Source organism: Callospermophilus lateralis, chromosome 1 (assembly GCF_048772815.1).
Source record: "Callospermophilus lateralis isolate mCalLat2 chromosome 1, mCalLat2.hap1, whole genome shotgun sequence".
NCBI classification, from domain to species: Eukaryota; Metazoa; Chordata; class Mammalia; order Rodentia; family Sciuridae; genus Callospermophilus; species Callospermophilus lateralis.
The window spans coordinates 224,464,604-224,477,518 of NC_135305.1; the positions used below are offsets into that span (position 1 = coordinate 224,464,604).

At 62.0% G+C, this 12,915-nt stretch overlaps 1 protein-coding gene across 1 annotated transcript; it reads right to left on the minus strand.

Annotated features, from left to right (window-relative positions):
• Positions 1-1,453: 1,453 nt before the first annotated feature.
• Positions 1,454-8,694, minus strand: Wdr18 (WD repeat domain 18). Its single transcript, XM_076872511.2, has 10 exons — positions 7,638-8,694; positions 6,570-6,680; positions 4,275-4,408; positions 4,037-4,178; positions 3,456-3,599; positions 3,290-3,354; positions 3,081-3,205; positions 2,784-2,950; positions 1,876-1,944; positions 1,454-1,784 (listed from the first exon to the last, which is right to left on the minus strand). Exons 1-10 carry the CDS (start codon positions 7,845-7,847, stop codon positions 1,653-1,655), a joined length of 1,299 nt encoding a protein of 432 aa, XP_076728626.1. The 5' UTR covers positions 7,848-8,694; the 3' UTR covers positions 1,454-1,652.
• Between the last annotated feature and the right edge of the window lie 4,221 nt (positions 8,695-12,915).

The following is a 12,915-nucleotide window of genomic DNA, read 5'->3' on the forward strand; positions in this document are numbered from 1 at the left end:
TGGCTGCAGGCGGGCAGCCAAGGGCAGTGTGAGCACAAAAGCCACCATGCACAGCCGTTTGCTCAACGCCAGGATCTCCATGGGCTCCTGCTGCCAGAGGCAGTGGCGTCTGGTTGGGATGGCCACCATCCACAGCTGCCCTCACAGGCCTGCCTCCACCTGCCACCCTTGTCCCCAGTCATGGGTGGGGTGGCCACACCAAGGACTTCCAGATGCTGGCTGGGGCCCTCTGGCCACAGGAACCCTTGGGGGCTGCAGGGGAGAGCTCTGACTCCCAGGGACCCTCAGCTCCCTCAGCCCCTCCCTGTGGCTCCAGGCCTCCCAGCCTCACCCCTGCAAAGGGGTGTGGTGAGCAGCTGAAAGGTGGTGGCCAGGGGTGGGCATGGGTGCCAGGGAGCACCGCCAGAGACCTCGGAGCCATGGGGCTGCCAGCCCAACACTCCAACCCTCCAGGCCCAGCTCAAGGTAGACAGGCCTGGGCGCTGCCGGAGCTGGAGCCCGGCTGGGCAGAGGCTGGCCTGCACAGGGCCTGCCCCTTGAGGTTCCTGGGGGGAAGCGGCTTGAGGGCCCCACACAGCACCTGCAGGATGGGGCAGTGGGGGTAGCAGGAGAGGGACCAGGCCAGTCTGCCAGCAGCGAGGAGAGCCCTAAAGAGGTCAGCCGCACTGCGCTGGCGTGGCCAGGGCATGACGGCACCAGCTAAGTCACATGGGTTTTCTGGACCATTAAACAGAGGTGTCAGTTAGGGAAGCCTTCTGGAAAGTTCCTGGGGCATCTGGGCTGGGCGCCAGGGACTGGCTGGCGGCTGGCAGCATTCCTGGGACAGTGGGGTGGGGAGAGTGGCCTCCTTCAGCCCCGATGCTGGCCAGCACGGTCAGGTGGCCAGAGCGTATCCCGCTAGGGAGCTGGTCTAGAATCGTCCCCACAGGGCTGCCCTCCCAGGTGGGAGGTCTGAAGAGCCCGTCCACAGCATGCCTTTGCCAGGCAGGGGACTTGGGCGAGGCCCTTCAGGTGACCATGTCATCTCCCAAGATGAAGCAGCCACGGGGGCTGGTCCTGGTCCTGGTGCCCACCACTGCGTAGGGACAGAGCAGCCAGTGTTGAGCCTGAGCCCACCCCACCATGGCCATCCCCATGTCCCAGCAGGGGTCAAGCAACTGGTTGGGCCCCATGCCTGGACATAGTTCCCTCTGCCCTGGGGGCACCCTTACTCCTGGCAGCTGGCCCTGTCCCAATGTCCCCATGGCTAGCAGAGACCCCCTGACTGGGCTGTTGGCTCCTTCTGCAACCCCTGGGCCTCCACACTTGCCTGCCTGCTGCATGGGGCTGGCCACCTCCAGGCCAGAGGGGCCTTAGCCTGAGACCCGCTGACCACAGTCCCCCTACTGCGGCATTGGGTCTGGAGGGCCCAGTTTGGCCACTGGGTCTGGCAGGGACACATGGCAACAGAAAGTGGCTTTTAGACCATCTTTTGTTAAAAACAGAACAGCACCGTGGGACACGACCCACACCAGTGGACCAAAACCCAGACAAAACGGCCCTAAAACGGAGTAAAAAATCCAAACGAAACACAAAACTGGCCCAAGCGCCTGAGCCCGGCCCTTGAGGGCGCTAGGGCGCTGGTCCGCCGGAGGCTTCTCCCAGCGCAGCCCTCACTTGGCTGGCCGCGTGATGATGCGCGTGGAGAAGTCGAAGAGATCGCGGTTGATCTTGCGCAGGTTTCGCACTTGGTCCTCCAGCTCCGTCACGCGCACGCGCAGCTGGTCCTGGCCGCCTAGCACGTTCTAGGGAGGGGTGGGGGTCAGAGGGCGAAGAGGATCAGCACCCCCTCCCAGCACTCGCTCCCGCTGGGGAGCCCCGCCCCGCCCCGCCCACCTTCTCCATGGTGCTGCACATGACCTTGTGCAGTTGCTCCAAGCGCTCCAGGTAGCTGGGCTCCGATCCCTGCAACACAAGGGCACCCGTGACCCCGGGGCTGTGCCACACTGCCAGGCCACATCACCTGGAATGCTGCCCACAGCTCGGCCAGGTAGGTGCCCTTGCCGACAAGTGACAAGACAGGAGACCGCGGCTCAGAGGCCAGGTGGCCGCTAGGAGGCAAGGTGCTCTTTCCAATGTGTCACTGTCCAAGACTGCCTGGGAGTGTCCTGGGGACAGCAACAGGAATGGAACAGGCACAGTGCAGAAGTGGTACCTGGGCAGGGCAAGAAGGCTCAGGACCTGGAGTGGGATCAAGTTGCTGCCCAGGAGGGGGGCCAGCCAGCCTGCAGGGTCAGCTCCACCCATAAAGCTGTCCAGTGGCAGCCGCAATGGCCAGGCCTGGCCATGGGCCGTGAGCCAGAGGCCTGCAGTGGTGAATGGAGCAGGCCCAGTGTGGCCAGGCCCAAGACAGTCACGTGGATGCCAGGCAGGGGTTTGAGGGTCGTGACACCACCTGGGGCCTGAGCGGGGACCCTCAGCAGAACCATCTGGAAACACCACTGCCCACCGAGATGGCTGTGGAGGGTCAGAGCACTGCGTGGTCAGGTGTTGGCAGGACACCCCTACCCGCAAGGCCTGCAGCCACCCTAGAAGTTCTGGCGTTTCCTGGACCCAGGATGCCTGGCTCCTAAAGCCACAGTGGCCAGTCAGCTGGTGCTGTTTCAGGGAGACACCGAGAGGCACTGACCTTCCAGCTGGAGGGGATGCTGAGGGTGTGGGCCTGTGAGAAGAGGCTGCAGTCCAGCAGGAAAGAAGCCCAGGAAAAGGTGCAGAGGCACCCTGCAGAGCAGGTGGGGGCCTACCTGCTGGTGGCGGCCTAGGCGCACAGGCAGGCCTCCTCCTTGAGGCTCGTCCCCATGCTCGGCGCCCAGTAGGTGCTTGTTGAATCGGGGCAACGGCAGACTGGGTTTGAAGTCGGAGCTCAGCATGCCCACTGGCGCCAGCAGGATGGATGCGTTGGTCACGGGGCCTGGGGGACACCAACAGTCAGCCCCACAAACCCAGGGCCTGAAGCCTGGGCTGGCCAGGCCCGCAGGCCCAGGAGGCCACTGGCCCTCATGCTGTGCCGGTTCCTTGTGTGGATTCCTGCGGCCACCCACCTCTGAGGGCCATGGTCCGGATGCACTGCTTGCTCTGAACGTCCCAGAGACGCACTGTCTCGTCGTGGGAGCCTGAGAGCAGCACGCTGCCGTCAGTGGACACCGACAGGCAGGTCACCTGGTTCCTAGGAGATGGACCCAAACAGGGTTAAGGAAGATCAGTGGAAACCCTTGGTCCAGGCCGCGCCTCAGCCCCTCCCCGTCCCCACCTGTGCCCTCTGAAGACCTTCCCAGGGTCCTGCTCTGGCTGGAAGCTCCTCTCCCTCTCCGTGGGCTGTGGAGGCCAAGGCGGGTTGTGAGCACCAGGGAGCCACCAGCTGCTGCCCGCAGCCCCCAGCCCCCACAGAGCTGCCCGCCCTCCTGCCACCCACTCACCCGAGCACAGAGGTCCACTTGGAATATGGAGCCATCACTGCCACCACAGAACACGTGGTGTTCGGCCAGGTCCATGGTCACAGCCATGATGCCCACATCAAACAGGACGGACAGCAGCAACTCACCAGAAGAGATCTCCCACAGCTGGGAGGGGCAGCGGGGGGTGGGGGGTGTGGGCACAGGGCTCTGGGTGGGGGCTCTGGGAAGGTCAGGGGTTGGTGGTCCTCAACCTGGCACCTTGGCCCTGGGGTCCCACTCAGTGGGAGCTGTCAGGGTCCAGGAGACTCGGCCTTCCCTGGCATGGAGCTTGTTCTCCTGCAGGAGAGCCCCTGCCCCCTCCAGTGAAGTCTCAAGGGCAGCGATGCCCTCAAACCTGCACAGGCCTGGCCCAGGGCCTTGGCCAGGCACGGCAGGCCGAGTGGGAATTTCCAGGAGACAGGCTGGGCTGTCCACCCTGGCTGGATGTCCTTGGGGCTCAAAGCACCAGGGGATTACAAGCTGTCTGGCACTGACGGCTGGGGGAGGAGATGGCTCGATCAAGCCACCGGGAACCCAGTCTGTGAGCCAGCGGGGGGCTCTACCTTCACTGTCTGGTCCAGCGAGGCGGTGGCCACCCGGGCCAGGGGGCCCCCAAAGCCGCAGTGCAGGTCTGTGATGGGGAGCGTGTGCTGAGACCAGACGTGCCGGGGCGCAGGGATTCTGGAGGGGTCCACCTGCAGCACACTGGGGGCAGGAGGGCCCTGGAGTCGCCCCAGCACTTGGAATACCCGTACTCCCCGTCCTACCAGCCCTGCCTGGGCCCCTGGGTGGGCATGCTACCTGCAGAGGCTCCAGGTCAGCACCAGGCAGTCCCTGCCCCCAGAGAGGAAGTGGCTGCTGTCACCAGTGAACTTGAGGCACGAGAGATCCTGGTAGTGGCGGTTCAGGATGACCAAGAGGTTCCCGGTGGAGACCTGGGAGTGAACAGGGCACCCAGGTCGGGAGGAAGCTGGGCTACTGGTCCACTCCCTGGCTGCAGGATGCCAGGGGCACACCACAGGAGTCCTATCCACCCGTCCTGGGGCCAGAGCAAACCCCCAAGGACAGGGTGGGTGGCTTTGTAGTCCTGGGCAAAGGAAGGCCCCGCTACACCCCCGACTGAGCTTCATGGATGGCACACTGCCGGCTGTCCTGCCAGTGCCCCCTTGTCCCCATCTGCACAACAAAAGGAAAGGGGGACACATCTCCTGCCACCAAGAGGGCACCTCCTCTGCTTCCGCCCTGGACTGGTGGCCAGCCCTAGGGAAGGCATGGGGCTGCCGCGGGGCTCCTGAGGAGGCTGGCTGGGGACTGGGCCGCTCGGGACTTGGCTACAGTGGAAATCTCTTTGGAAATCTGCGGCTGGGCATGCAGAAGGCCCATCTCAAGCAGAGGAAGTGGGGGCAGCTGGTGGCAGAGACGCGCCCACTTGCATGGCACCCGAGAGGGGCTAAGCTGAAATGTGCCCTGCCAAAGTATGTTCCAGCCCTGACCCCCTCCCCAGGACCTGTAAATGGGACCTTATTCAGAAGTAGGGTCAAACTGGGTGCAGCCCAGAGGTACAGAGCTTGCCCAGCACCATGAGGCCCTGGACTCAATCCCCAGCACTGCAGAGAAGGAAGGAGGGGGTGGGGCCTCTGCAGATGTGGTCAGTTGAGAGGAGGGCACAGTGCAGCAGGATGGGCCCTCAGTCCGGCAGCGGTCATCCTCATGAGGAGAGGAGATGGGGTGACGGCAGAGATGACAGCATGCAGCCACAGCAGGGGCACTGGCGCCCCAGATCTGGAGGCAGCAGGAAGGACCCTACTGTGGGCATCCAGGCCCTGCCCAACCTGCACACCTGCAGCCTGGACTTCTTGGCTTCAGGGCTGGGAGGGCGATTTTCTGTCGTCTGAAGCTGCCCGTCCACGGTGCTTTCCAGGGCCTCCTCAGGAGGCCCACCCAGCAAGCCAGGCCCTCCTCTGGCCTCTATTTCCCCACCTGCACCCAGGGCTCTCCCAGAGCAGAGAAGGACTGTGATGTTGTTTGCACCATCCAGCTCAGAAGTGGACAAGGGCAGCTCTCACGGGGCTGGGCAGATGGGGCCACACCGTGTCTCCTGGGAGATCCAGTCCCTGGGAGCCAGCAGCACGAAGGGAAGGCCCAGGACTCGGAGCTGCTCAGACCAGCCACTGACCCACGACCTGCTCTAGGGCTTGTAGTCCCTCCTCACACACCCTCACTCACCCACGGGCCGTCAGACCACCACTCCCTACCCTCAGCAAGAAGGGAGCCTCTGGTGCCCCCCCAGGGGGAAGGACCACCAAACTTCTGCCCACGTGCAGCCCACCCTGGGCGGCGGGCAAGCAGGGCAGACAGCCTGGAGCCGTGCCACGTCTCCCTCTCTGCCTCAGCAACTTCTCAGCATCTCGGGCTGAGGGTGAAGTTCCAGGGTGACAGGATGTCCCCAGCACCTCTGGGAGGAGGGGACAAGATCAGGGAGGGGAGAGATGCAGCTCTTGGGCCTGGAACCCTGTACTGCCTTGCATCTCCTGCTCCAAGTGGGTGCACACCACCCTGAACAGGTGACAGCACGTAACAGACTCTGGGCCAAAGCCAGCTGAGGCCTGACTCTGTAGGTTCAGTTCCAATGGCACGTCACCAAGCTGTGCCCACTGTTACAGGTTGTCTAGGGCCACTTCCCTGCCAGGCCAGAGCTGAGCACTTGGCCTAAACATGAAGTTCAAAATGCAGGCCCTTGGCAGAAACGGATGAGTGTGGCAGGGACTGGATGGCCTGAGGAGCCATCACCTGATTTTCCCAAAGATAAGAAAAAGAGAGGCTGAACAACATCACCTGTCCCCTTTATAACTTAGAGTCAGACGATGTCCGCTGCTGGGAAGAGATGCTCTGCCAACGTGGGGATGGCCCCGAAAGTCGACAGTGTGCCCCGCCTAGACTGCACTATGGTCTACGGAGGAGGACTCAGGCAGAATGAAGACATTCAAAGGCTCCCTGGGACTCAAGAACCTCAAGGGACCGAGGAAGGCAGAGCAGGGCTGAGACCCCACAGCAGTCTCCAGCTGCTCCCCATGGGCACTCTGGGTGCCTTCTCACCTCCCATAAGTAGATGCTTTCTGCAATTCCTGCCAGGACATAGAGGCCATTGGGTGATGTGGTCAGACAGGTGACAGGTCCAGGGCACATGATCTTTTGCTGGAGCTGGTCCTGGGGACACACAACAGAACCCTGAGCATCTGGTGAGAGGCAGGGGAGGGTGAGTGGAGGGGACACCCAGGCAACTGGTAAATTCAGAGTGCTAGAGAAGCAGGGCCGGGCGCCGTGGCAACGCCTGTAATCCCAGCAACTCAGGAGGCTGAGGCAGGAGAATCAAGAGTTCAAAGCCAGCCTCAGTAAAAGCCAGGTGCTAAGCAACTCAATGAGACCCTGTCTCTAAATAACTGAAATACAAAATAGAAAGATGACCCGGGCACAGGGCTGGACTGAATGCAGTCCAGCAAGGTAGCTCCTGGGGTATAAGCATGCTTTCTCTGGAGAGGAGAAGAGCAGCAAAGCAAAAGGGTCTGTGAGGGCCCTGGATCCAGAGCCCAACAGCCAGTAGGCCTGCACTCCAATCCAGCTCACCCTACTGTGACTCTGAACCAGGTAACATGGAGTAGTGGTCGCCCAGGGTGATCTTAGCAAGTCCACGGGGCGGCAAGCAGATTTGGGGGCTGCATACTGGGGCTACTAATGGAGAAGAAACGGTAGGAAAGGCTCTGATACTGAAGGTGTCTTTGGGGGATAAATGCATGAGTCTCTGGGACTATCCTTCCAGGGGGCCTCCCAGAGATCTCGGACCCTCTCCGTCCTTATGCAAGATCACAAGATTCAAAGGACCCTATTCACCCCCTTTAATCAAATTTAGCGCTCCCGAGCTCGCACATGCGAGCAAGAAACCTCCCCCACAAGCTCAGCATGTGCAAGGCCCGCTATCCAGGACCCGACCTGGACTCCCACGCATGCGCAGAGTGCTCTAACGCGCCCACCGCCCGCGCATGCGGTCTAACTCGACACCCCCACCCCGTTCCCCTCTAGGACTCCGGACGCGTGGGACTCTTTCGCGTCCCCGCTCCCTCTCGAAGCCCCACGCGCCACCCCGTGTCCCGAGCCCGCGTTTCGCACCTTCCGCTGCAGCTCCCAGGCGCTGATGTAATTCTTGCCCAGCTGAGCCGCCAGGAGGTACTCGCCATTGAGCAGCGCCAGGCCGCGGGGCCCAGCCTGGCCGCCGCGGTAGGTGAGCAGGTTGGCGCCCGAGTGCAGCTCCCACACGACACAGCTCCACAGCTGCGCCGCCGAGTCCGTACACACGGCTACCTCCATGGGCGCCGCCATCTTCCCCAGCCGCCACGTCCCGGAAGTGTGTCATCCCCAGCGAGACGCGGACCCTGGCAACTCGCAAGCTAGAGCGGCACCTACTCGCTCTTGGGCGGGGTTGGCGGACCCGCGCAGGCGTACAGGCCTCAGGTGGACCTGCGGCGGCGGGCCTTCAGCAGGGAGTCGTGGGTCGCACGGCTCGGTTAGAGTTGTTGGATAGCGACCTCTTCCGAGTCGGAGGGTTTCTTTTGAGCAGTTAGGGTGATCTGACCATTTCCTTCTGTTCGCTTTTGCCCAAGTGACCATTCTTTTGGTACAAGGGTTGAATCCAGGGGTGCTTAACCACTGAGCCACATCCTTACAACCCCAGGCCTGGTAATTCTTTTTGAGAGAGAGGTCTGAGCTGCTGAGGCTGGTTTTGAGCTTGCGATCCTCCGGTCTCAGCCTCCCAAGCTTCTGGGATTTCAGGTTGCACCCACTGCGCCTGGCTTCGGATTTTTTTTGTGTGTGTTCAAATATAAAGTACCCACCTCACGGTCCTACACGAGACACTGCACGGAGAACAGACTACACACCCTACAGCAGCGGGTGGAGGGCGGCGGCGGTCTCAGTGGGGCGAGCTTGCCCGGCCGGCAGGAGATGCTGGGTTCCATCCAGGATGGAACCAGCCCACAAAGTAGCCCTCCGCCACAGCCCTAGGTGGCCTAGTGCTTGGGATCAAACGCTGACTTTATCCATCAGTGTCCACCTCCCCTTTGGCCTTACCGCTTTGGGGCCCGTGGGTTCACGCCCAGCGCGCCGCAGCTCTGAGTAGCACGAGTTTCGGGCCAGAGCTGCCCACGTCCGGCCACGTCTCTAAACCGAGTTCCTTCCTTCCTTCCTTCCTTCCTCCCTTCCTTCTTTCCTTCCTTCCTTCCTTCCTTCCTCCCTTCCTTCTTTCCTTCCTTCCTTCCTTCCTTCCTTCCTTCTGTGCTGGGAAAGCAACCCAGCCTCCCGCATGCCGGGCGAGCGCCGGGCCACTGGGCCGCATCCCAGCCCTAACCAGCAGCAGGGTACAGCGTGGGGCAGCGGCTCGCGGAGCAGGGAGAACTCGCGGGTCTCCGGGCTCAGGGGCCTGCGGGGCGGAGGCCGGGCCCGGCTCAGGGGCCTGCGGGGCGGAGGCCGGGCCGCGACGCGCGACCCCACCCGGGGGAGGGTCGCGATGCGGCCGCCAGGGGGCAGGCGCGAGCCGCGGCGGGAGCGGGACGGCGCACCTGGCGGGGTCTGGGGCGACCTTCAGCGAGGTGTCCGCGGCGAGCCCGGCGGGAGCGCAGCGGGAGGGCGCTGGGCGGGAAGGGCCTCGTCGTGCAGCTTGTCTGTATTTGGTCCCGAGCGGCTCCGGTCCCCTTCCCAGAATGTGGTGGGGTGTTTGCGGGGGCTTGAGCCCAGGGGCGCCCTACCTCTGAGCTGCGACCAGGCCTTGTAAATTTTTAAGACAGGGCCTGGCTCAGTTGGGGAGGCTGGCCCTGAACTTGCTGTCCCCTGCCCCCTAGGAGAGGTGGGATGACAAGCGGCCACCGCGGTGTTTTTGCGGTGCCGGATGCTCCCCAGGCCTTCCTCCCTGCCTTCTTAGTCACTGTAGGAAACTAGAAAGATAGATAAGAAAGAGCAGTCAGAGGCCGGGGTGGGCTCCGGGGTCGGGGTCCCAGGGCACAGCAGGGGCAGAGTCCCCTCCAGTGCGACTTCATGTTCAGACACCAGCTGGAGGGAGGCCCGGGCTGGTTTGCCTCCTTTGTACCTGGGGCAGGTCACTGCCTGGCTCTGGGCCTCAGATCCCCTCCTGTGTAGGGGTGCTGCTGTTCTTGGGGTGCTGCTTAGTTCTGTGAGGGCCAGGATGCACCCTGGCCGCGTCCCCAGGGAGTCTGAACTGGAAGCCTCTGAGTTCCTGGGTTCCAGGATCTTAGGCAGGCCCTGTGGGTGTCCAAAAGAGGCCCTTGTGGTAGATGGTCTGGCAGGGCAGGCTGGGCAGCTGGACTGCGGTCATCCCCCTCACAGGCCAGGCAAGTGTGGCCCTCCCTTCTTCCCTGGGGGGGGGGGACCTGCTGGCTGGACTGCCTTGCAGGGTCAGAGGTCACCCCACCCCCAGCCTGGCTCCTGGAATGAGGACTGACCAGTTGTCAGAGCTGCTGGATAAAGCCACACTTGGGGGCGTCCCGGACCACCCAGTTACTAGATCTTGGTGCCAGCTGGGCGCCTGTCCTCCATCTGAGGCTGGGAGTGTGGGGGGTGGGGCAGCCTCCCAGGAAACTGGAGCCCTGAGACCCACACCCTCCCTCTGGCCCGCCCCTACCCTGACCGCAGACCACACCAGCAAGGTCCAGCTGTCCTCAGGGCAGCCCCTGGTCCACACTGAGGGCAGAGGGAGGACAGGTGACTCAGTCACCACCCCCTCCTTGAGACCAAGCCAGCCCTTGGCCTCTGCTGACCCATGTGGGCTGGGGAGGATGGGGGCTGGATCCTGGCTGTGTCCCCAGGGCTGTGTGGCCTCAGGGCCCCTCAGCTCCCTCCCTGAGGCACCTGGCTGAGGAATGAAGCGGCAGGACTGGACCGTCCACTTTGCTGGAGAGGGGCCTTTTGTTTTTGATCCCTGTCCTTATCTCCCTGGGGGTCCAGGGACTGATGGGCCAGCCTCTTCTGGGAGCTGGTGGCAGATGGACTTGTGGCAGGGGTGTTTCTCTTTAGCAGGCTTTGGATACAGGGCCTCAGGTGACCGCGGGAGCCAGGGCTCTGGGGGTAGAGAGGGAGTTGTTTTTCTCTCCAACAGGCAGCCTGGAGAGGGAGCAGCCCAGGCCAGCCCTGGCCAGCACTTTGGGGCAGGGGAACCAGGTGGCCAGTCTGCGCCTGCCCACCCAGCCATGCTGCCCTTGAGTGTGAACAGGGAGGTCAGCCGGGCACTTCTTTCCTCTGGCTCCAGGGCGCTGCTCCCTGGTTGTACCTGCTGTACCTGGACCCCGAGGCCTGGTCTCCAGCAGGACCCTGGGGTCAGGCTGGCAATGAGCCCTTTGAGGGAAAGCCAGCCCCAGGGGAGGCCCAGGGAGCAGGGAGCCCCAGCTGTGTCAGCCGGCTTCTGCTGGGCTGTCCCTGAGGGCAGGGGCAGGAGTCACGTGCCCTGGCCCAGAGGACCCAGATGACGTCCTGGTGGGTGGGTCTCGGGAGGGGGCTGTATGTGTCTGGGTCACGCAGGACGAAAAGCAGACAGGACTGTTGCTCCAGTCAGCATGACCCAGGGTCACCCAGCACCCCCCAGGCAGGGAGCCTCTTGGGGCTGGGGGCCAGAAGCTATGGCCGGCCCTGCACCCTGCTGACCAGGTGAAAGCTCAGGGGGAGGCCAGGGAGTCACCTCTGAGCCATGGCTTAAACCAGGGGTCCCCTCAGCACAGTGGATTGTAGGCCTGAATGGGGTCCTGGGCCTTGTGGGGGGCTGAGCAGCGTCTGTGGCCTGCACCTACCCGGGGGGGATGCCAAACCCCTGTCATGGCCCAGGATCCCTGGGGTACAGGCCCCAGTTCAGGACTCCCCTTCAGCAGGCACCTTCTACCTGCTGGCACCAACCTGAGACTCAAGGTGGATGTGGCTAGACTGCCCGCCCTAGGACGGCCCACCCCACATGGCCTGGCCAAGGGTGCTGCTCCCCAAAAAACAGTACAGGAGACATTTTTCTGTTAAAGTCAGAAGAGTTTGTCTTGTTTTAATATCTCATCAGCTTTACATGGTTACAATTGTCTTAAATATTTCTGAAGTTTAAATACAATCTGCATAATAATGTTATAAAATGTAAACTTTCAGTGTTCTTTTAAATTTCAAAATCACACTTTTTTGGGGGGTCTTTTTGTCTTTTGCCTTTTTTTTTTTTTTTTTTTCCTTTTAATACCTGAATGTTCTGCAAAAACTGAGATTGGTGCAGGTCACCCTGCCCTGGCCGCAGTGTGACAGGGGCCCAGCCAGAGGTAGACAGCAGTTTAAACTTTTTTTTTTTTTTTTAATTTTTTTCCCCTTTACCTGAGTTTGGGCGTGATCTGCACGCCATCTGACAAGCCCCCGAGAAACTGAAATTTTGACCTTCGAGATGAAAGGCTGAGCTTGTGTTTGCCAAGAAAAAATGCAAAAGCCAAAATTCAACGGAAAGCAATGAAGGAAGGTGGGCCAAATGGTCAGAGAAAGATGTGACTGTAGGACCACAACTCTAAACACCGCCTGGAGGCCCCATGCCCCCCAACCTCGTCCACAGTGGACAGGGGGACAGCCCTGCCCAGGGCCCCACTCACTTCCAAGACCCTGCTAGCCCCTGCACCCTGAGTTTGGGAGCCTGCCGGCTGTGCCCACCCAAGACCCAAGGTGCCAGTGGACAGTACACACACCCAAGTCCCCTGGGCCTGGCAGGTCACCCCTTCCATATGTTTGCATAATGGGGTGCTGAGCTGTGCCCCAGAAAGACACTCCTTGGAACCCCTACCAGCAGACTGGCCAGGAGACAGGCAGGCCACTCAGGGCCCACCGCTCCTGCCTGTTGGGACACAGGGTCCCAGAGACTCCCACTCATGGCTGCCAGGGCTCCAGGGTCCTATAAGCATTGAGCAGCCGGCAGGCCAGGTCCCTGAGTCAGGATCCAGTCCTCGTGCAAAGCTGGCCCGCCACACACCCCGAAGTGGGTCCCCACAAGCACACCACACATGCGTCACCTGAGGGGGCAGGTGGGGGTGGCCCTGGCCCTGCGCACTGAGTACCTGGGTGGCCACTGGGCCAGTTTTTGGCATCAAAAGTCAGACCTGAGGTAGAAAGAAATGTGCAGTGGACAGTCCCCACACGGGGCCCTCGTACAGGACAAGGGGCTGCAGCCCCCAAGGCAGCTGGCTGCAGAGTTGAGGCTGAAGAAGCAGATTTTGGACGGAGTCCAGATGGTTCTCGGAGAGGGGGCGAGATTGAGTCTTGGGACAAAAAGACCCCCACTCCCAGGAATGATTGTGCTGCTAAGATGCCTGCCCCCAAGATGAGGCAGGCAGAACCTTCCAGAAGAAAAGCCTAGAAGAGCTCTGGAGGGCCCCACCCC

Coding starts and splice junctions, on each gene's coding strand:
- Wdr18 (XM_076872511.2), bottom strand. CDS start 7,847: ATGGCGGCGCCCATGGAGGTAGCCGTGTGTACGGACTCGGCGGCGCAG. Junction 4,179..4,274: donor CTGACCTGGAGCCTCTGCAG/GTAGCATGCCCA, acceptor TCCTGCCCCCAG/TGTGCTGCAGGTGGACCCCT. Junction 1,945..2,783: donor GCCTAGGCCGCCACCAGCAG/GTAGGCCCCCAC, acceptor CTTGTGTTGCAG/GGATCGGAGCCCAGCTACCT.